Below are 22,889 nucleotides of genomic sequence, written 5' to 3' on the forward strand. Positions count from 1 at the left end.
ATGGCATTGGCGATTAGGGAGGCGGAGGTTGCACAAGCATCTGGGGTGAATGACAAGTGGGAAGCCATGAAGAAAGCCTGGGTAATGACAACTGAGGAGGTATGTGGATGGATAAAAGGGCCGCCTAGACATAAGGAGACTTGGTGGTGGAGCCTGGAGGTAGCGAAAGCCGTGGATGAGAAACGGAGGTGTTTCAATGTATGGTATAATAGCAAAGAAAATAGTGATAATGATATTTACAAGATGGCTAAAAGAAATGCTAAGAAATTAATAGCGAAGGCACAAGAAGAAAAAAGACACAAGTTTGCTAAAGAAATGGAATGCGCTGATGGAATTGGAAATATGGTTCGAATGGCAAAACAGATGTCAAAAAAGAGGCAGAATGTGATAGGTGTAAAGTGTTTGAAAAATATGGAAGGAAAAATGACGATTGATAGTAATGGTATTAAGAACACCTGGAAGATTTACATGAAAGGACTTTTGAATGAAGCAAATGAATGGAATAATAATATTAGTTGTGCAAAGGTAGAAGGTCCAGGGTGTAAATTTGGCAAGGACGAGATAAAGAGATAAGTGAAAAAGATGAAGAAAGGGAAGGCATCGGGTTTAACGATGGTGGTATCAGAGATGTTTAAAGGTTTTGATGATTTAGGGATTGAATGGTTAATGAATTTAGCAAATCAGATTGTCACAGAAGGTACTATTCCCGAGGACTGGTGAAGAAGTATAATTATCCCAGTATACAAGGGGAAAAGTGATCCTTTAGATTGCGGGTCTTACAGTGCTATTAAACTCTTGGAACATGCAATGAAAGTGTTTGAGAGAGTGTTAGAGAAGCCATCGGGAAAAGGCACGACAGATGCAATTTTTGTGGTGAGACAAATTCTGGAGAAGTATCTTGCGAAGGAAAAGAAACTCTATTATGCGTTTGTTGATTTGGAGAAAGCATTTGATAGGGTGCCGCGTGAGATTACTGGGCCTTGAGAAAATCTGGTGTGGAGGAATGGTTGGTTACCGCAGTGATGGCAATGTATGTTGGAGCACAAACAGCAGTACGGACGGATTATGGTGATAGTGACAGCTTTGAGGTGAAGGTAGGACTTCATCAAGGATCCGTGCTGAGTCCATTATTATTTATCTTAGTAATGGATGTGGTGGCTAGAGAAATGCGTGAAGGACTTCCCTGGGAGATATTATATGCAGATGACCTTGTATTAATGGCAAACGGTGAGGAAGAATTGAGGGATAAAGTTAGTAAATGGAAGATGACTATGGAAGCAAAGGGCCTGAAAATGAATGCATCAAAAACAAAGGTGATGATTGGTGGGGAAAATCTAAAGATGGAAGAATCCGGTAAGTGGCCTTGTAGTGTATGTGGGAAAGGAGTTGCTAGAAATTCTATCCAATGCACCAGATGCCAGAAATGGGTACATAAAAGATGTAGCGGGAAAAAAGGCAGTTTGATGTTAGAAATAATGACCTTTATTTGTAAAACATGCATGAAAGGGATACATAACCTAAAAAATGGTGGTCTGGATATTGGCAATGGGATAACCCTAGAAAAAGTGGATAAGTTTTGTTATTTAGGGGATATGCTTAACGCAGATGGTGTTGTAGATTCTGCCGTTGTTGAAGGATCAGACAAGCTTGGAAGAAGTTCAGAGAGATGTCGTCTATTCTTACAAATAAAAAGGTTTCTCTGAAGTTAAAGGGGAAAGTTTACGTAAGCTGTGTGAGGAGTTGTTTAGTTTATGGCGGTGAAACTTGGGCAATGAAAGCAACTCACGAAGCCAAATTAGAAAGAACAGAGATGAGGATGGTTAGATGGATGTGTGGGGTATCTCTGAGAGAGAGAAAAACTAGCAAGGAATTGCGAGCAAGATTAGGTATAGAAATGATTGGTATGGTAATGCGACGAAATAGACTAAGATGGTTTGGGCATGTGGAACGTATGACAAGAGATGACTGGGTAAAGAGATGCACAATGATGGAAGTAGGAGGATCAAGACCTAGAGAAAGACCCAAGATGACGTGGACAAATGTGATAGCGGCGGATATGAGAAGCATGAATCTTACAAGTATTGATGCTCAGGACCGTCAAAAATGGAAAAGAAAAATCAGAGGGAAAACTGGCCTACCCGCGTAAACCTGGAAATCGCCATAAAACGGAAAAGAAAGAAGAAGATATTTATTTAAACAAAGTTTTTTAAAATAACTATTTTATACTTTAAATTAAATATATTAACAATTTTAAGCTAAACCAATCAATACTACAACAAGAAATAGAAGATATTGTTTAAACCCAATATAATATTTTGAACCAATAACATTATTATGAATGTTATTGGTTCAAATGTTAGATCTCAGCCCTATACTATAGTATAATTTAATTGCTTATATTTATTTCATGATTAAGCTTTTAAAATATTATGAAAGAATACTTCTTTTAATGGTTATTTATAATACACATGATTTAATATTCTATTAAAAGTAATGTTTAAAATAATAATATAGTAATTCATTTTTTTTACCTTCACATACTTTTTTAAGTTTAAACTCTGAACATTGGAGGTTGAATATTTGTGTTGTTATTAACATTTACTTTGAATTTTGATTGAATATTAATTAGATTAACATTCGAATGATAATTTAACAATGAGAATTTAAAATAAAAATAAAGAAATGGTGGTTGATATGAATTAAAAACTCTGCTTAAATTAAAAATAAAATTATTTATAGTACAATAAAATATGTTTTTCTTTTTTTAATATATTTTAAGAAAAAATCTAAAGTAACAAGTAACGTTTTGTGTTACCGTTACTCAAAAGAAACTCGTTACTGTTATTCGTTACCTCTAGAAGAAGGTAACGAATGGCGTTCTATTTCTTCAAAAAGGGTAACGACGTTACTTTACAGCACTACTTTTAACCCTTCTCACATTTTGAAATAGACCAATTTTTAAAAAAAAAATTGATATGTACTCAATTTTTAAGATTTTAAACATTGTGTATCTACAATACAACAAATTACTATTATTATTTTTTTTTTAATCTCGTAAATTCATTATATATTTTATTAATCGCCATTATAAAAAAATTAGATATATACATTATATTATTTTTTTACAATGTGATGTTAATTCATTTATTTATCACATATTCACATTATTACAATTATACCATATTTACACATGGCCGAAATGATAGTAAATATCAATATTTAAAATTTTGGCCTCCTAATTTAGTCCAAAGCGAATCGAATTCGTGTGACTTAATTTCTGCACCTAAAGTATTGAGTAAACCGAACTCTTTTAGGCTTAATTCACACATTTGCATATCATCCTTTCGTTATAAAATATTTTATTGAATAAATAAATTATTCCACAAAATTATTATCAAAATTTAATACATATTTTAGATATGATAATTAAATATTCAAATGAGATTAATTATAGTCAGACTTGATTTATTTTTATTATAATATAAATTAATGAATTTAACGATGTTAACTATTTCAATCAACCTAACAAATTTAAAGACAAAGGATAATAATAATCACAATTTAAAGTTAAGATAACCCAACTTCATCATAAAACTAAAACATGAGCAATAGGAGAACTTGCTCATATTACTTTAGAATTATCAACATAAAAATAACAATTTAATAATCATTCATGGACCCCTCACTTCAAGATGCCCAGGTAGTAATAAACCTTCAGCCTCCCAACTAGAACATCACTTAGCATCTCACAAGATATTTTACCACCACCTTGAATCTCAACCCCAAATGACTATCAATTATTTAATCCACCAAATGAAAATCCAACACAGGAAAAGATTTGGAATACCCAAAATTTTTAACAAGCTATTTTAGCTCTACCATATTAAGAATCCCAAAGCAGCCCTTAAATTAATTTATCTTTTTATATCAAAACCATTAATAATATTTTACAAAATCCAGAAGATCTAAATTGGAGAAAATTAATATATTTCCCAACATTAATATTATCAAATCCACCAATAGATAATCCAACTCCACTGCCAAACCATCATAGAAAGAATTGAAAACTTTGTTTTTAATATGAAAAATTAACACCACATATCAACGATCCTGCTAAAAAGCCTCCAAGCAACCCCTCACACAAACTAATATATAATAAGATTAATAATTTTAATCTAAAAAGAGCCCTCCGATCTCTTGCTAACGCAAACACTTTGGCACCTGATAACATCACCACAAGAAATCAACTTTTAGAAAAACATCCGAGCCCTAAATACACTCCTCAAATACTACCTATAATAAATTCAAAGATAAATATCACTTCCATAGAAGCCCAAACCGCTATTAAATCTTTTTCAAACGATTCTTCTCCAGGACTGGATTACCTTCGACCTTTATTTATTATCGACCTCTTGGGTTTAAACAGTCCCTAATTTCTACTTTATTCTTTAACGAAAATTTTTAAACTTATTATCAACGAGAAATTATTAAATATACTACTAGCACCAATAATATTTGGTGCTTGACTAATTGTGCTTGAAAAAGCTGAAAATCAAGTGCGCTCAATAGCTATTGGAATTTTCTACTGACGAATCATTTCAAAAATTATTTGTAATCGACTCAAATCTACATAACCTTAAGTTTAGCTCCTTACCAAGTTGGATTTGGAGTAAAAGGAGGCAATGAAGCCGCAGTCCATTGCAGTCGACTAGTTTTATCCAACCTCAAACCTGAAGATTATATAGCAAAACTAGACATATCCAAAGTCTTTAATTAAATTAATAGGAATAAAATGATCGATAATTTCTTATATACATTCCCTGACTACAACAATTACATCCATCTTAGCTATAGGATTCCTTCCTTACTCAAATTTAATGATTATATTAATTCTGCAGAAGGTCTCCAACAGGGTGACCCATTAGGACCACTACTTTTTTGCTATACCCTTAAACACCTAATAAGTGATATTGCTTTTTCATGCAAACTCAATCTACACGTTTGGAACTATCGGGTACTATTTCTTCAATCCAGAATTGTCTAGATATAATTAACAAACACTTTGAAGAACTTTATCCTTAAATATAAAAAAATGCGAAATTTATCCTTCTCCGCCTCCAACAGACACTATATTAGATAACTTTCGACGGACACCCTTACAAGATTTCAGTATATTAGGAGCCCCATTGGGAGGTGCAGAGGGAGTTTTTAATTTTTTAAATAATTACCTTCAATCACTATTACCCAAACTATCGATCTTAAAAAAATTACCCATCCATCAAATTTCATTCTCAAAAACGCCCTTTTAATACCACAAATCCAGTATTGTTTAAATACTTCTAGTGCCTTCTCTTTTGAAATTCTTTAGAATACGAACAAAAGATACCACAAATGATGACAGAGTTATTAAACATCAAACTCGATTCTAAATCATGGCTTCATGCAACTCTCCCTTGTAAATCTGGAGGCCTAAGATCGGCATAAGTATAGCCCTTGTTTCCTTCATAATACACCAAATCAGTAAAATATATAACCTCGCAAATTATTACCATCGATAAGGATAATTTATTAGATGAAGCCTTGGAATATTAATGTCTTACCAAACACAGCCCCACCAGATTCAACGAAACAAAAAGATTTGAACCAAGGATTGGTATCTCGTTCCTTAGCTACCTCAACTTGAGCGATGATCACCAATATATATCCCTCCTAAAAACACTTAATTTTAATAACTCTGACCATGAATGGTTGGACTCATATCCCAGCATTTTAAATAACCAACTAATAGATAACGACTCTTTTCGTTATGCAATCAATTTATGCTTGGGCGTACCTTTCCTAAACCAATATACTTGCATTAAATGCAATCAATCGGCAGACGCGTATGGCTTTCCACTGTAAATTTATATCAAAAATCAGCCGACATGATAAAATAAATTCAATAATAGCTTCTTTTTAAGCCAATTTTTCTTGTGTTTTAGAACCGACATCTTCTTTAGGTAAAAAACTCCCTGACGGCAAAACCATCGTACCATTTTAAAGGGAAAGTCTGAACCCATGGCCCCATCTAATAATTTGCATGATCCCCTCAATAGAGCTGAATCTCTAAAAAACAAAATACTAGCACCTAATGTGTGACAACCACTTTGTTCCCATAGCAGCTACATCAACCTGCTCTTTTAGCAAGCGGTATTAAATCTATTCAAAATAATATCCAAATCAATTAAAAAATCATACCTTTCTCCATCTTATAAACTCAAGCAGAAAATTGCCGTCTCTTTAATTAGATCTAACTATCTAATATTTAAAAAATCCTGGCCCGCTGATTTTTTTAAAAAAAAAATTTTCTCATGCTTTGTGTTAATTTTTTTTTTTAAACTTGTACTTATATATGACATATTTTTTTTACTATAAACTTTATATTATACCATCCATGTTAATTTTTAAATAATAATATTTTTTCATATTTGTATATGAATTTTAATAAAAATCAATAGAATTTCAAATTCATTAAAATTAGATATATACATTATATCATTTTTTTACAATGTGATGTTAATACATTTATTTATCACATATTCACATTATTACAATTATACCATATTTACACATGGCCGAAATGATAGTAAATATCAATATTTAAAATTTTGACCTCCTAATTTAGTCCAAAGCGAATCGAATTCGTGTGACTTAATTTCCGCACCTAAAGTATTGAGTAAACCGGTTTCTTTTAGACTTAATTCACACATTTGCATATCATCCTTTCCTTATAAAATATTTTATTGTATAAATAAATTATTCCACAAAATTATTATCATAATTTAATTCTCATTTTAACCCCCACCCCCCCATCACGAAAATTAATTTTGCCCCTTAAACTGAAATACATAGTACCACTGAAAGGAATTAAACCCCAAATAAATATAATTGATGCAGATAGACATAATATCCAATCCACTTTAATAACACAACAGGGAATATATTTTAAATTGTAACAACTATAGAAAATGCACTATGAAAATATGACGACTATGAGTAGAAGATTAATTAAAGATAAATTTTATTTCTTACTGAATATTCAAAATTATACTTATAACAAAATTTTAAAAAAGTATTGCAAAAAAATATGATTATATTGCAAAAACAAATTATATATTAAATTGTAATATATAATTGAGATCAGCAAGTTGATGAAAATGTAGTAATATATTATAAATTGTATTGTGAATTAAATCCTAAAGACAAATGGGTTGAATAATCTAAAAATAAATTATCACCACCTCTTCAGAATTTTATTGAAGATTTCGCATTTTAATACCTACTCCCCCCCCCCCTATAAAATTTCCTGATGCTTCATCTTAATCCCCCCCCCCTCGTGATAGAAGCCACTGCTACTATCCAATTTTTGATTTTTTTCTTCTTATATTATAAATATAACCTTACCGGCTGATAACAAAATTGGATCTTTAGAATCAAAAATCTCCATTTGCCTTGCTACCCAATTCCCATAAAAATGAGCATACCACCAACCATTGTTGCATAATATTCCTAAACTTGAATTTTGCCAAAATGGAACTTTAAAATAGCGATGATTTAGCTTGATGTGATTAGATTCTATTATAAAAAAATATTTCTTAATAGAATGAATAATATTTAGTGGATTCACATTAAATTCAAATGTATATATAGAGGAGGCGGGGTTTATATGGAAGCTGTTTTGCCCTTTTGCGATAAAGTTTTATTTTAAAAGATAAAACTAATTGTATCCTTAGGTAGCCATCATTCGACTACAAGATAAAAAAAATCAGAGGCTTCCTACATTTTATACTGGCGACACTATTTAGGATTAAGCATCCCTTTATACTTACCAACTCCCTGGGCAAGGTGGCAAGCCCTTCGAGATAGCATAGTAAACATCAAATTTAATCGATAAAACAAATTTTTTTATCGTTATTGTTGGAATTGTATTATTCCACGTTTTATCATAGATAATTATACACATTTTTTATTGATTATCATTTTATTTTTAATCATAATTTAAATTTTATTATTTGATAAATTACATTTTTATAATCAAAGATAAATTAAATTTTTTTTAAATCTCTTTATATATCTATTTTAAACAATAATAAAAAAAATAACTAATACAAATTGATGTATAAAAAATGTTAATATAAAATTTTCACCGATTAAATTTAAATACAAAATGATATATAAAAAAATAAATCAATTGCCAAAATAAATAATAAAATAACATCGATCAACATATTCACATTCCACTCTCCAAAGAAATTCGGCTTATGATTTCCTTGGATAAGTTGGGTGGTAACGTCATTAACATTCATGATCACCACGAAATACGCCACCCATGTACATGGTGCAGTCTTCTTTTCAAACCGAACGACGGCTTGGTAAAGTAAAGACAACCCCTAGCTAATTTCCAAACCGGGTCGCTTGTGCATGGCATCGGACATCTAGATTCCTTTCTAGCAAGGTTTATTTTGTCGTGCTTCAGCCAGCAATCCAATTTCTGAGTAGTTGCATCGATCTTGGCGCACGGAATTCTCCTTGAAGGTATGATCTTAGGCACAGCATTGGGCTTCAAGTGAACTTTTTCTTGTCTGACCATTTTGGGTTTGTAGGAATAAGTTGTTTCGAGGTCTTTTTTTGTTGTCGAGATTATCTTCTCGAGATTATTCTCTACATTACCCACTAAGAACGTTTTTAAAATGTTGTTGAAGGTCTAGAGCCACCCACTTACGTCCTAGCAGGGGGATCTTATCACAATCCACTACAATGGCATCCAGTGTATGTGAGTTTCCTTCATACTTAACGTTCACATTGGCAAGACCTAATATCTTGATAGCGCTGCCGTCATAACCAGTGAGTCTCATGTCCGTCTTACGTATCGCGGTTATGCCTACAGTCTTAGCTGTCAGCTTCGGAAGTACACTGTACCTGGCACCGGTGTCAACTTGAATCAACATGGGTATGTTGTTAATGCTCATTGTCACGTTGTACGCGTCATATGTGGTATCCTTGACCCTCATATTGTGCACTTCCAAATTCTGCAGATTATATTCTTTAAGGTCTGTGTTTGAGTCGTCGTCATCATCTATTACTTCGATGTTCATAGCATGGTTCGTATTCAATTGACAATCACGATCTTTGTAATCAGAAGATCTATTGTAAGTATTATTGTCATTTATGTACTGGTTGGGCCTCGACGAATATTTCTGAAAACCATTAATATTTTGAGGGATGTGTCTGTGCTGACCACGACGGGAATAGTTGGTTCGGTTATCACCTCTATAGCAGTCATCCCGTAGATCAGGGCTTTGATGATGGTCACAATGATAGTCGTGGCGATTGCCAGGACGTTGTACCCGCTATTGTTGCATCGATCGTCGTAGTAGTTATCGTTGAGATTATCGAAACGGTTGCGGTTATAGTGACAATCATCGTAACTTTGATCCAAACGATTGTCGTGGAAGTTGTTGTGCCGTCCGTTGAATCGTTTGTCGCGGTCATTGTCGTAGCGTCCGTTGAATCGTTTATCGCGGTCGTTGTCGTAGCATCCGTTGAATCGTTTGTCGCGGTCGTTGTCGTAGCGTATATCGTAACGTTCATCAAATCGTTTGTCACGGCAATAGTCGCAGGTAAATTGTAACGTTCATCGAAATGCTGTGCGGGGCGATTGTCATTGATGAACTGAGGTTGCTTGATAAGAGATTTACCATGTGCGTGAGAGTCCTGAATGGCATGTGATTAACCTCTTGTACACCAAGTGATTCATTCAAATGTAACAACTTCATCTCGCCCTTGATGCCATTTGGCTCCGCGGTGTCTTCCTCTAGACCTAGATTGTAAATGTCTTCTATGGTCATAGAGCTCTTGATCGCTTTCCTGACATCTTTGGAATACGAAGATACTCTCACTTTCTCAATAATACTCTGAATGCCATTAAATTTACATTCTTTGTTGAGTCGTGCTACACGCGTGACCAAAGCCGAGAATGTCTCATCCTTGCCTTGAGTTGCAGCATAAAATAATGATAGTTTAGCGTTCTCGGTCTTCGATGGATGTTGTAACTTGAATTTGCCAAGCAGGGCGATTGGGTCCTGGAAGTCTACCTCAGTGCAAATTGCCCCAATATTATTGAATTCGTCATCAGGAAGACTTCGGAGAAATAAAGCGGCCTTTTCTCCGTTGGAGATCTTGCTGGTGTTGAAGAAATTTTGCAATTTCCCTATGTAGGCGCTGTCATCGCTACTAAATTTGGGGAAATCCAGCTTGACAAATTCAGTCATATGTGTAGAAGCATCCATCGTAAGAGAATTATAATCGATAAAGGCGTGAAATAGAATAAATGTACATTGTAAAATCAAGATCAAATTTTGAGATAGTACTTACGAAAAGTTCGGACGTAGATTGACCTCCATGTTGGAATTGTATTATTCCACATTTTATCATAGATAATTATTACACATTTTTTATTGATTATCATTTTATTTTTAATCATAATTTAAATTTTATTATATGATAAATTACATTTTTATTTTCAAAGATAAATTACATTTTTTTTATCTCTTTATATATCTTTTTTTAAACAATAATAAAAAAAATAACTAATACAAATTGATGTATAAAAAAAATGTTAATATAAAATTTCCACCGATTAAATTTAAATACAAATTGATATATAAAAAATAAATCAATTGCCAAAATAAATAATAAAATAACATCGATCAACATATTCAACAGTTATAATTAATATATAATTAAAATAAATTTTCAATATTTTAAAAAAATTGATAAATGCACCCATAAAATAGATCATTTCTGGCACAAGAATGTGCCCCATTCAAAACAATTAGTGAAAAACTTTGGCGCTTTTTAATGTTAATCTAACTTAAACGGCCCATTACACAATTCCAATCCTTTTTTAAAAATCATTTTTACACTAAAAAAAATTATATGATGCTAATAATTCTTGTAATTTCTTTTATTTCCCCTCCCCTCTCCCAAATATTTTTCAGGCAAAAGAAGAATTGAAATTGTAAAATTAGCTTAGCAAAACTATACTTCCTACTATACTTCCACATAGTGTTGCAAAATCGCTCCATTTGCGCCGTTTTTTTAATAATGGCTCTCAGTATTTTATCTATAAAAATATTATGCAAGCCTGAAGATTTTGCTTATGGATACACAAAGTTTTTGACATCTAATATTGAAATCACAAGGCTTGGGGAATATCTCTGACTAAAATATTGATAGCCGTTTTTAAAAATTATCTCAAATGGAGCGATTTAACATCATTACTTTACACCCCTAATTTCTCCCACTTCTCTTTCTCTCCTATTATATTTCCTTGACTTGCATCATACCCCCCCCCCGTAGTACAGTTACCTGCTATCATGATTAGATAGTGAGTCAGCTATATCAGTTATTCCGAGACCTAAATTGTTTTGAGTATTGTAGAGATAATATAACACGGTTTATCTCTTATAATATTATTAAAAATATAATCGGTAAAAAAAATATCAGGGTATAGGAGATAGATTTCATAGGCAGAAAACCTTCTTAAAATATTTTGTAAGGTCGTTCTCTTGGGGAATTCTGGCTTATTTTTTAAAAATATATTATTCTAAAACCATGAATTGGAGAACTCGATAGGTTCAATTGAGCTGGGATTCTGCATTCATGCCCGTTTATACTCGTTTCATATTTATGCTGATTTAGAGCTTTCCATTCGTGATAAACTTTAAGTCTTCTATGAAATTCTTCTCGACACGATTCTAATAATTCTATATCTGATATTATAATTTTATATTTTTTAAACTTTAGTAAAATAAAAAGTTTAAAATAGAATCTATTTTGTATATATTGCCACGGATTTGCAAATTCAGGAATATAATTTTTTTTATTACAACTTAAATTATTTATAATGCGAGTTTTTCTTTTAAATTTTGAAAAACATTATTTTGCCAGAATCGTATTTCAGCATGTATAGAGTAATTTCAGACAATTTTACTATAAATTTTTGTCTATTTTTTAAAATTTATATTAAATAAATATTATTCTAGTTATTGTAACGGTTGCTAAGATTTATGCGGATTAGCTTATAGAGTAAGTAATATATTCAGGTGAACGTTTTAGATTTAAATGCATATGATATAAAATAAAAATTAATAATTGATAGTTAAATGGTATTTTTGTGTTTATTTACTATGGTAAGCATAGGGAAATTCAATTTATAATGATTTCGATTAATAAAATAATATTATAATATAATATGTCCTAAAGTAACTTTTAAAATAACATATTATATAACTATTACTATTACTTATATCAAAAATTAAAATAAAATAGTTCAAATAATGTTGACAACAAAATTGAATTAAAATTAACAGTGTATACAAGGTATTTTGACATCCTGGAATACGATTCCTAAAAAAATCAGGTCATCAAGATTTACGCACGCTTGTAATAATTGAAATTTGTAAAATTCCCTAAAATGACCAGGGCAATGCAACATAGCGTTAAATATTCGAAAACCCTAAGTATGACAGGATTTAAATGGGAGGGGTCTACATTATTTTAGAAATTATCAGTGAAATTTGAGATTATCTATCAACTAATGGCATATTTTTGATAAAATAGATATGAAAAACTTATTTTAAAATATAATTTGGCTTTAGAGATTTTCATAATCATCCTATACATATAGGATTTCGTACAATATATAAATTTATTGTATAATATGCTATAATAAAGATATATCTTATTTTTTACCACACGAAGTATTTATAGTGTCTCGTAACTCGGTGTATTTCCAATTGCTAAGGTTGTATTTGCGTGAGCTGATTTCATTTTTTTTTTCGTAAAATAAATATTTATTACTCTCTAAACACTAATGATAACCTTAATTATGTATTTTCAAGCAATAGCACTTTTATTATATCCATTCAGAGGTTTGGAAACTATTTTTTTTATAATATGTCCTTACGTAGTTAATTATATTGACTTTGTGGTATATGTTCTATGCAAATTATACACATAAATTCGTTACAAAATATGATAATTCTGATCGTTTTACTAGAATTATGATTTCCTCTCATTATAAACCTTTTCATCAAAAACATTTTATTTAAATAAAAACTATTTTAAAACAATTTTGTAGCAGTAGCGACACTATAAGGGGGAGAGGGAAAAGCGCAAGGCTCGAGCCCCCTGAAAAATTTGAAGAGCCCGCTCAAAATTTTGATTTTTTATACCACTAAAAATGGTATTTTAGATAAGGTTAGCCAAAAATAGGTTTTTGGAAATAATTTTAAAAAAAATTTTGAGCCCCCTTAACTTAATTCCAATATTTATGCCATACCGAACAAATTCGATTGGGTTTGCCTGATAATTATTTTCCATAAATTTGCCATCGTGATTGTCGTATTCGTTTTCCGATTTTGTAATATGACCATTTAGCTTTCTGTATTGAAAAATTATATTAACTCTTCCAGATTAATTTCATATCCTTAAACTCTACTCTATAAATAATAATCAGCTTCTTTAAAATAGGGTTAGTCAGATATTATACTAAAATTATATTATTGATTTTGAATTACAAATATTATTCAATTCTTATCAATTAAGTTATTTTCTTTTTATTAGTAATATAAATACGAAGGCCATAGATTACATCATATTAATTAGAGCTGACAATGGATTAATTTAACTGGTCAAATATCTTCAATCAGTAATTTCATGTTCAAAATGCAAGAGGAAATTTGTCATATCATTATATCTCAAGAATATTTTTTTAAATCAACCTATGAAAAAAAAAATCTCAATACACATGCTAACTAATAATGCGACATATTAAACAAATATCTAATAAGAAGTCAAACATTCTTATGCAATATGATAGAAGTTACAAAATATTGGTGAAAGGGGCTATTTCTTCTTCATGAGAATCGGCTAATATTTTACTAACATATTATAGGCGGAAATTTTCAGAAAAAAATTGCTCAATTTGTGGTAACATTCATAACAAAAATATAAATCTTTTGAAAATCCATACAACATTAAAATTGTATCAGCGTATATACCATACCAAGTTTAATGAAGGGCATATAAAAAATTGATAATAACCGTGTTGATCAGATCTCTGCATCAGAGAAGTTACACCTAAAAGTTATGCTGGAATGAATTATGAAATTACATATTTACCATATTAAATTAAAAATGAAGTTAATACTCTCAAATTTATTTGAATTGTCCATATTTGGTGAGTAAAATATCGGTTTTGATTATGTATTTGACCAGTCAAATCACAATCCTGGGTATACAAATGGTTATTATACTTATATTATCGAGAACTCAGATTAGGCATGAATAAACCGTGATTAAATATAAAACGATTTAAACTAATTATATAATTTACTTCTCGGTAGATTCTGATTTAGGAATTTCTTTAACCTGAAAACATGATTAAAATTTTATAAAATAACATGAATATTCTAATATTTAATGATAAAGTTTTAAATTATATATATATGTTAGCGGTAATGTATTTTTTCCGGCAATGTTATTTTTTCAAATTTGAATCATTTGTTGCGTGCGTTTTTTTTAAATTTTAGATTTTGATTTTACGAGAAACTACCTATGAATTTCAGACAATTTTGCCATGAAATTTTCAACTTAATTTATTTATATTCGTTTTTCTATAGATATTTTCTATAAATTGTAAATAACTCAAAGGTTAGCGGCAAAATTGCCTATAATTCATAATGGGTATCTAAGCATGCTCGAATATATTTCCAGAAAAATCAGATTTTTTAAATTGAAAATAGCCCTCAAATAATTATTCCAAGTTGAAAAAATAATACGCTACCGCTGACATACATATATAATTAAACCAAAGTGAATAACCAGAAATCATATTAATTTAATAAATATTAAAATTAATTAATTTGACATTTTGTCAATTCGCGAGCGTAAAAAATATAAAATTTACCAAAATGTAAATTTAAGAAAATCTCTATGAAACTCCAAAAAAGGGTATTACAAAAATGAACAATTAAATCTAGTCATTAATAAAATATTATTATTTTTAACTTTGTTAATCCGGCATTCTTTAACATGCGAATCAACTCTACTCTTAATATTTAAACTCAGTTCCGACAAAGTTTGCGACATTTTTTCAATGACAATATCGGTGTCATTTCCCGCCGAGTTGTGGTCGTCGTTTAACTTAATATTTTATTTTTATAAAAAATAGCAAGATCAAGATTTAAAACCAATATTTTCTAAATATTAAGATTTTGCAAAAAAAATTATGTCTAACTCTTTCACATTTAGGACAAAATCTCGAGGCTTCAATAATATTTTTTGACTAATATCTTAAGTTAGTTGCTTTTAAAAATCGACTAAATCTAGCCGATATAATAACTCTAAATGTGAGTATCGACTATTGATGGGCACTTAATATAAATCAAAATTATGACTTTAAATCCCCCGAAATAAAAGATGTTGGGAAAAGTGCTAAATAAAACTTTATAACCGAAAGTAAAGAAATTTTTGAAACCGTCATGTATTGCTAAGTTCAATATAAATTTATTTAAAAATTATTTATATTTTATTTATCTAACTTTTATCTGAACTCTGAGATTCCTTAATGATGCTCCAATATTATTAATTAAAGGTTCCCGTTTCTCTGGAGGCAGTTCGCTTACAGATTTACAAATCATATCATATTGTCTTTGCAATTTATTTATCTTAATCAGGGCTTCGTATCTAATAACAAATATACAATTTAAGATTACTATATCATTTATCAAAAACCTCCAAGCCTGGCTCAACTCTAAGCCCGGGTACAAATGCCGAGCCGTTTTTTTTTTAAATACCCAGGTCAGGCCGAATATTTTAAATCGCCATTATTATCTATAAAAAAAAATATAATATAATAGATTTTTTTTAAAGAAATCTGGGCAGGGCCGAAATTTTATTTTTAAAAAAATATCCAAGTCGGGCTTGAAAATATAAAACGCTGGCCGGGCAGAAAAGTTTTTAAAAAATCCGGGCAGGACCATGCAAATGATACCTCTGCAGATCTCTGTCATATATTTATTTTTTTACTTTCGTTTATATTTTTTCTTGGACAGGTACATGCGTACGTTTTTCTGGCATATGATCAAATTTTTCGTCCGCCATTCTATTTTTTTCCTCACTTTTAATAAAATATAAATAAATTTTATATATAATATATTCTTCTTAAATTGTATTTGAGTTTCATTAATTTTATAAGGTCAAAACTTTTATTATATATAATATAATATTAATCAGAAGTTATATATAACTAGTAGATAGCCCGTCAAAAATGACGGGGAATGAAAATTTTCTTCTTACTTTTATGCATATTACCTGTTATTTGAAAATAATATCCAATTTTTATTTTTCTTAACCCCTCATCCCTTCAGGCCAGGTTTAATCCATTAAAACTAAGTGCTATGGTTTGAGTAAAAATAAATTTAAAGCATTTACTTGATAATACCAATATTATTTGTTAAATATTACTGATTACTTATACCTAATATTTAATATTAAAAAAAATTTCCAGGCAAAGTCCAAAGCCATATCAATTATGAAAATTCTTCCAAGCCCAATGAAAGATCATAATAATTTTGGTAGTTGAGAACTGAAATAAAATATTTAAATAATCATAATGAATTTAAAAATCAAAATTCAGATTTTCATGGGCCTTGGTTTTTTGATCAGGTCAAGCCCAGGCCTGCAAAAAAAGTTGTTTTGGGCCAATGTCTGACCTATAATTAATAATAAAAAAATTCTCAAGCGTCCAAGCTCATAATAATTTTGAAAAATTTTCCCCAAGCCCAGCCCAATAATATTTATAAAAATATAAGCCCAGCCCAACCCATAATAATTTTATAAAAAAATTTTCACAAACCTGGCTAACCGATAGTAGTTTAAATTTTTTTTCCAAGCCTGGAGATAGGTAAATCTCTAAAAACCATATCTATTTTTTAGTTCTATTTTAACCCAGCTCACCCCAACCAAGGCCAACCTATTAAGACTAAGAGTGAATACTATTTTTTTGAATAAAAATATATTTAAATTAGATTTTACATGAGGGCCATATAAATATTCTGTGTTAAATATTACACCTATGCCTAATATTAAAAAAATTCCCAAGCCAGGTCCTCGCACTTGGTTTTCTCAAACCCGCAAAAGACCATGATAATTTTGATAGTTGAGGACTGAAATAAAATATATAAAAAGTCTCAATGCATTTAAAAATACAATCATAATATGAAATTTGCATGGGTCTTGGTTGATCAGGCCTTGCCATGTCTTCAAAAGAAATTTTCAGACCAATTTCTAGCCCATATTTAAAATTAAAAAATTTACAGGAATCTTAGACTATAATAATTATGAAAAATGTTTCTCAAGCTATGTCCAAATTCATATTAATGGTGAAAAATATTTCCCAAGCCCAGGAAAACCCAAATAATTTATTTTGATCCAGAAAAATAGGTCTGATGTAAGGGGTTTATAAGAATTAAATCTGTCTAATTTCAAAATTATTATCAAATGAAGGGTAAATATCTGATTTACCTATGATTCTACTGATGAGCTCCTGGTATTTATATGAAATTCATAGATATACTGTTCTGAAAATATGTTCATCTTAATTTAAATTTTAAACAAACCAAAAGATTTATTACTTATTTACAAAATATAAAATTAAATTTAAGAAATTGTTATTAAATTACAATAGAAAAAATAAAAAGATATGTCTAAGTTATGAGGTAAACTTCAATCAAAGTCAAATTATATATAAGTGAAACAAAAAGGTTATACATTTAATCAAAAATGTTATAAGTTATGAATAACATACATTCTACAATTATGAAGTTATGAGTAAATATACAAAATTTTCCTATCTTATGAGGTTTTATTTAAAAATTTATATTTATTTTGGGGTTATTCTAAAATTTTCCATTATTTTTATAAAATGTGTTAATGATTTGATCAGGCCTGGCTATGTCTTCAAAAAAAATTTCAGACCAATCTATAACCCATATTTAAAATTCAAAAATCTTAAAGCACCTCTATTTTAAATTTTATCCTATATGATTTCCATCACATTTTTAAATTTTGATATTTCTAATACATACTCACAGTATACATTGCAACAATTTTACCTCTTTTACTCTTAAATTTTAATATATATATAAAATTTATTAAAACTAAATAATTACCCTTCAACCCATGGTTTTTTGATCAGGCCTGGCTATGTCTTCAAAAAAAATTTCAGACCAACCTATAACCCATAATTAAAATTCAAAAATCTTAAAGCACCTCTATTTTAAATTTTATTCCAGGCGCGTAACCAATGGGGGGAGGAGGAAGGGGAAGGGGGGATTTTCCCCTCCCCATCGCAAATTTGACTGTTTTCATAAATATCATTTTAAGCTAATAAAAATTTTACCCCCCCCCCCTTCCCTCCTCAATCAAAATTTTACAAATATTTGAATATCAATTTTCCAACATAGTATTCAAAAATATTAATAAAATGGAAAAATATTTAGTCAAAGAGTTGAAATCAAACGATGATTTATTTTATTATTATATATATTTATTTTATTAAATTCAAAATTATTAGTGAGTTAGAATTAATAAGTATTTTTAATAATATTTTATAAATATCTATATTTAAATATTTTACATTTTTACTTCCATTTTGTAGAACAGAAGAAATAGAAATACAAAAGTTAAATAAGGCTGAGCATGAAAAAAAGTTATGTGTCGTCAGAAGCGATATCATTATTGAATTCAATTGATCAATCAGAGTTTATCATTGCTGCTAGTTGCATCAATAAATTATTTTTAGCTCAATACTTTGTAGAAATTTACAAAAACCAAATTTAGATTTGGTTCAGGTTATTGATTAGGCGGAAAATATATATGAAGAGGTTGATACAATAAGAATGAATGTAGAAGGCTAAATTTTAAGATATAACACTAATTAAACCTCGTCTAGCACCTAGGCCATTATTGAGATGAAAATAAATATTGGCTCATCTGAAGAATATTATAAAATATCCATTTTCATCCCATTCTTAGATACTTTTTATCGCAAATTACGGTTTTTAGATAAAAAAAACAAGTCTTTAGCAATCTTCAAGCTTTATTACCCAAAGATCCTTCTTCGTTTTCTAATGCCACTATTGGTAAAATTAAATATTTAGCAAAATTTTATTCCTATGATATAGATACTGAAATAAATTTAATCAGTGAATTCGAATTGTGGTATAAATATTTACTACGTTTAGCTATTTTACCTGAGCATGCTATTGATGCGCTCAAACGGAGTAAAGAAACTTTGGCTCAATTTCCTAATATTTTGAAGTTGTTTTATATTCTTGCATGTTTTCCTATTACAACATGTACGAATGAAAAGACTTTTCCAACTTGAGAAGGTTGAAAACATATTTAAGAAGTACTACTTCCGAATCTCGGCTAAATGGGTTAGCTCTGTTAAATATCCACAGATATTTGGTTCCGACGACAAACGAAATTCTTGATGAATTGGCAACATTCCCACGAAAATTAATCTCATTATAATTATAGTATTTAATAAAAAATTTTGTATATTATTGTATTTGATAAGAAGTTAAAAAAACTTGTTTTTTTAATTATTTTTTAGTCAATATTTTATACACACTACTATTCGTATTTTCAATAAAAAAAATTATATTCTACTTATATTGTATGAGAATTTAAGCTGAGGCTAGTTTTTAAAGCAAATTTTATAAAAAAAAAGACATTAAACTTTATGTCAACTTTACATTTAAAAAAACTTTATTAAATATAATATTAACAAATAATAAAAAATAGGCTTGTAATATCCATAAGCACGAATTAGTAAATAATAGTTAAAAATAGAAATATAATTATTATTATAACTAAAACATAAGACCCGGCCGAAGGCCAGGTAAAAAGGGTTTGGGGGCGAAGCCCCAAAAAATTCCCCCCCCCCCTATAAGAAAAACCTGGATACGCTACTGTTTTATTCAATATGATTTCCATCACTTTTAAATTTTGATATTTCTAATACATGCTCACAGTATACATTGGACCAATTTTACCTCTTTTACTCTTAAATTTTAATATTTATATAAAATTTATTAACAAAGTATATTTAATACCATACACACAAACTATATAATTACCCTTCAACATCTATATAATTAATATTTTAAATTTAATTATATTCAAGTTGGTATGCGAGAGCAAAAAATTAACATTACACTATATAGTCTCCTTAAATTTAAAATACATTAGGGAGATACGAAAACGATCGTGTTTTGATTATGGAGATAAAATTAACATTACACTATATAGTCTCCTTAAATTTAAAATACATAAGGGAGATACGAAAACGATCGTGTTATGATCATGGAGATTATAAGATTATATTGGTAAACTTTAAATCATTTTGAGTGCGTTTTTTTATAAATCCGATTCTGTAGGAAATGCATTCCAGCATGTTTAGAATATCTAGCCTATGAATTTCAAACAAAATTGTTGGCAAAATTTTCATAAAAAATTCATGGAAAAACTAATATAAATTCAATATTGTTCGAAAGTTCATGGCAAAATTTCCTAAAAATCGCTTATACGTTTTCTACACATGCTTAGTATATATTTCCAGCCTAACTATAATTTTTAAATTTATAACCGACTCGGGAAAAGATCTAAAGTTCAAAAAATAACGCCTTAACTGAAAAAAAAACATATTGACGATAAAATATCATCGCCAGGGAATTAGATTATTCCATTTCCACTTTTTTTTTATTTTACAGGGAGAAAATTTAAATATTAAGTTTCTATTGTTTACATTAGGATGGTTAAATTTATATTAACTACCAGTTTTTTATGTAAATAGAAATGTATAATTATAAAATATTGATTTATAAAGTGGATATGGAGTAATCCTGGGTTCCCGTTCTAAATCGCTAAAAATTGGGTATATCATTTATATCTCTTAGAAAATTTTTAAGGTAAATTTGGATTTAATATTAATAGATGCTAGCGAAGTCAAAATTGATTTTTTTTAAAAAATCGCTAAAAACGATAGTTCCCAAAATTTAAATTTACCTAAAAAAATTTAGGAGATATAAGTGATATTTCCAATTTTTCGTGATTTAGAACCTATCCCTTCTTAGCTATATAAAAATGATATAAGAAAATTTTAAAATAAGTAATAACACAAAAGTATAAAAAAAGTAGTAAGTAGTATATACGAAATTAAAATATATTAAACAAATTCCTATTTGATTTTCGTCAATAAATTTATTTACTTTTGATAACGCACAATGTGCACCATTGAACCCTCCTCCATTTAGCTTTGATAATATACGTTTTGAGTCTCTCGATGTGAGATTTTATGTTTTCCGCATCGTTCCTAATCAAATCGTCGAATTCGGCAAATTTACCGGATCGAAAGAATATCTTAGATGTCCCGAACTCGAAATCAGTTTCTTTCAACCCAACCGATTTGAATAAATACTTGTAATGGGAAGTGTAAATAAAATAAAATTTAGGAATTTAATTAATCAAAATCTAACTTATTGATTTTTATATGGTTTTCCTTATATTAAATATATCCAGAAAATCTGAACTAACATTCATTAAATATATAAAAATAGTCTAGTAGGTCTAATTTGATCTCAATGATAGGGTAATGATGAGTTCATAATCTTTCTCATGTAATTACTTTGCAAAATATGCGTATATCCATGCGTTCCATGCTACTCGGTAGATAATTCGTGTAACGATTATAAAAATCAAGAGTAGGAACTTTCGCTGGAAACCCATATTCCATGAGTTTTAAGACTTCTAAGGTCCCAGATGATTCTAATTGGTGAAGGATATTGGCACCCTCGAATTCATGCTTTGTCATCCGAGAATTCGGCTTGATACATTTTATGAAATTGGTGTTCTAAAATATTTTAAATACATATATGTTAAAACTCACTTCAGCCGGAATATTATTCTATTTAAATCTGTTAGATTTGTATAACTCATAAATAAATTTTCATGACTATCTATTGAACCAAAATAGTTTACATATATCTCATCAATTTACCCATATTAGAATATATTAATGCATCAAAAATAATCGCTACTTAAGAAAATATAAGCGTTTACTTAAGCATAAAGTTGTCAATCTAGCACTATTGTGACTAATTTATTTACTCTAATTTAAATATTCATATATATAATTCTCGTTTACAGGGGTAAGAAGGAATTTTATTATTAAGCCATGGCGTAATTAGACAGTTAAAATACATGTATATTATATGTTATGAATGATCAATGATTGTCCTAGGACTTAGTCAAATAAATGACCTTGGAGCCTTAGGCAAATCTAATGATAAAAAATTTATATAATATATATTACTGATCCAGAAAATTTATCGAAGAGTGCCTTTAATTGACTCCGAAATTTACTACTCACGCTTACGGTAGTCAATTTGCCTTTTATATATTTATTATGACTATTCTTTAAATGTAAGTGGCTATTATTGACTGTTGGATCGGAAAATATCTTTCGAATCAGTGGATTATTGCTTTCTTGGATCAAGGTTAGCAGAGATATGTGTAAATTATCATTATTTTTTTCAATGAATAAATTCTTGATTGAGAAATATTTATATAAAAAAATGTTTATTATAATTTAGAATAATATCAATTTATAGACAATTTTTTAACTTTCTAGAGGCAATCTGTATCAACATAATAAAATAGTTTAATTAATTCTTAAATTTTATGATCACGACCCTATTAAAATCTATTTCAAATTT

The 22,889-nt window shown here is 29.4% G+C and overlaps 2 protein-coding genes across 3 annotated transcripts in view; one reads left to right on the forward strand and one right to left on the reverse strand.

Annotated features, from left to right (window-relative positions):
• LOC135924072 (uncharacterized) lies at nt 1-573 on the forward strand. The gene has a single exon (XM_065459120.1). The coding sequence runs from the start codon at nt 1-3 to the stop codon at nt 571-573; it is 573 nt and encodes a 190-aa protein (XP_065315192.1).
• A 2,601-nt stretch (nt 574-3,174) lies between these two features.
• LOC135925107 (unconventional myosin-VI-like) overlaps nt 3,175-22,889 on the reverse strand; it is a 32,325-nt gene continuing 12,610 nt past the window's right edge. Inside the window, exons 16-28 of one of the 2 annotated variants that reach the window (XM_065460294.1) lie at nt 22,487-22,720; nt 21,800-22,024; nt 21,384-21,591; nt 16,135-16,225; nt 15,648-15,792; nt 15,115-15,249; nt 14,441-14,475; nt 13,385-13,486; nt 12,796-12,863; nt 11,655-11,813; nt 7,444-7,614; nt 6,653-6,766; nt 3,175-3,341 (exon numbers count right to left, since the gene is read on the reverse strand). In XM_065460294.1, the coding sequence (XP_065316366.1) occupies nt 3,337-3,341; nt 6,653-6,766; nt 7,444-7,614; nt 11,655-11,813; nt 12,796-12,863; nt 13,385-13,486; nt 14,441-14,475; nt 15,115-15,249; nt 15,648-15,792; nt 16,135-16,225; nt 21,384-21,591; nt 21,800-22,024; nt 22,487-22,720 (1,692 nt within the window). In that variant the 3' untranslated portion in view covers nt 3,175-3,336. Of the gene's footprint in view, nt 3,342-6,544; nt 6,767-7,443; nt 7,615-11,654; nt 11,814-12,795; nt 12,864-13,384; nt 13,487-14,440; nt 14,476-15,114; nt 15,250-15,647; nt 15,793-16,134; nt 16,226-21,383; nt 21,592-21,799; nt 22,025-22,486; nt 22,721-22,889 lie in introns of those variants that run through there. The other variant, XM_065460293.1, reaches the window with a different exon arrangement.

This window comes from Gordionus sp. m RMFG-2023, chromosome 2, assembly GCF_954871325.1.
Source record: "Gordionus sp. m RMFG-2023 chromosome 2, tfGorSpeb1-WG-v2, whole genome shotgun sequence".
Lineage (NCBI taxonomy): Eukaryota > Metazoa > Nematomorpha > Gordioida > Chordodea > Parachordodidae > Gordionus > Gordionus sp. m RMFG-2023.

Excerpts from the sequence above, each read along its gene's own strand:
- LOC135924072 (XM_065459120.1), top strand. The coding sequence starts at position 1 with ATGGCATTGGCGATTAGGGAGGCGGAGGTTGCACAAGCATCTGGGGTG.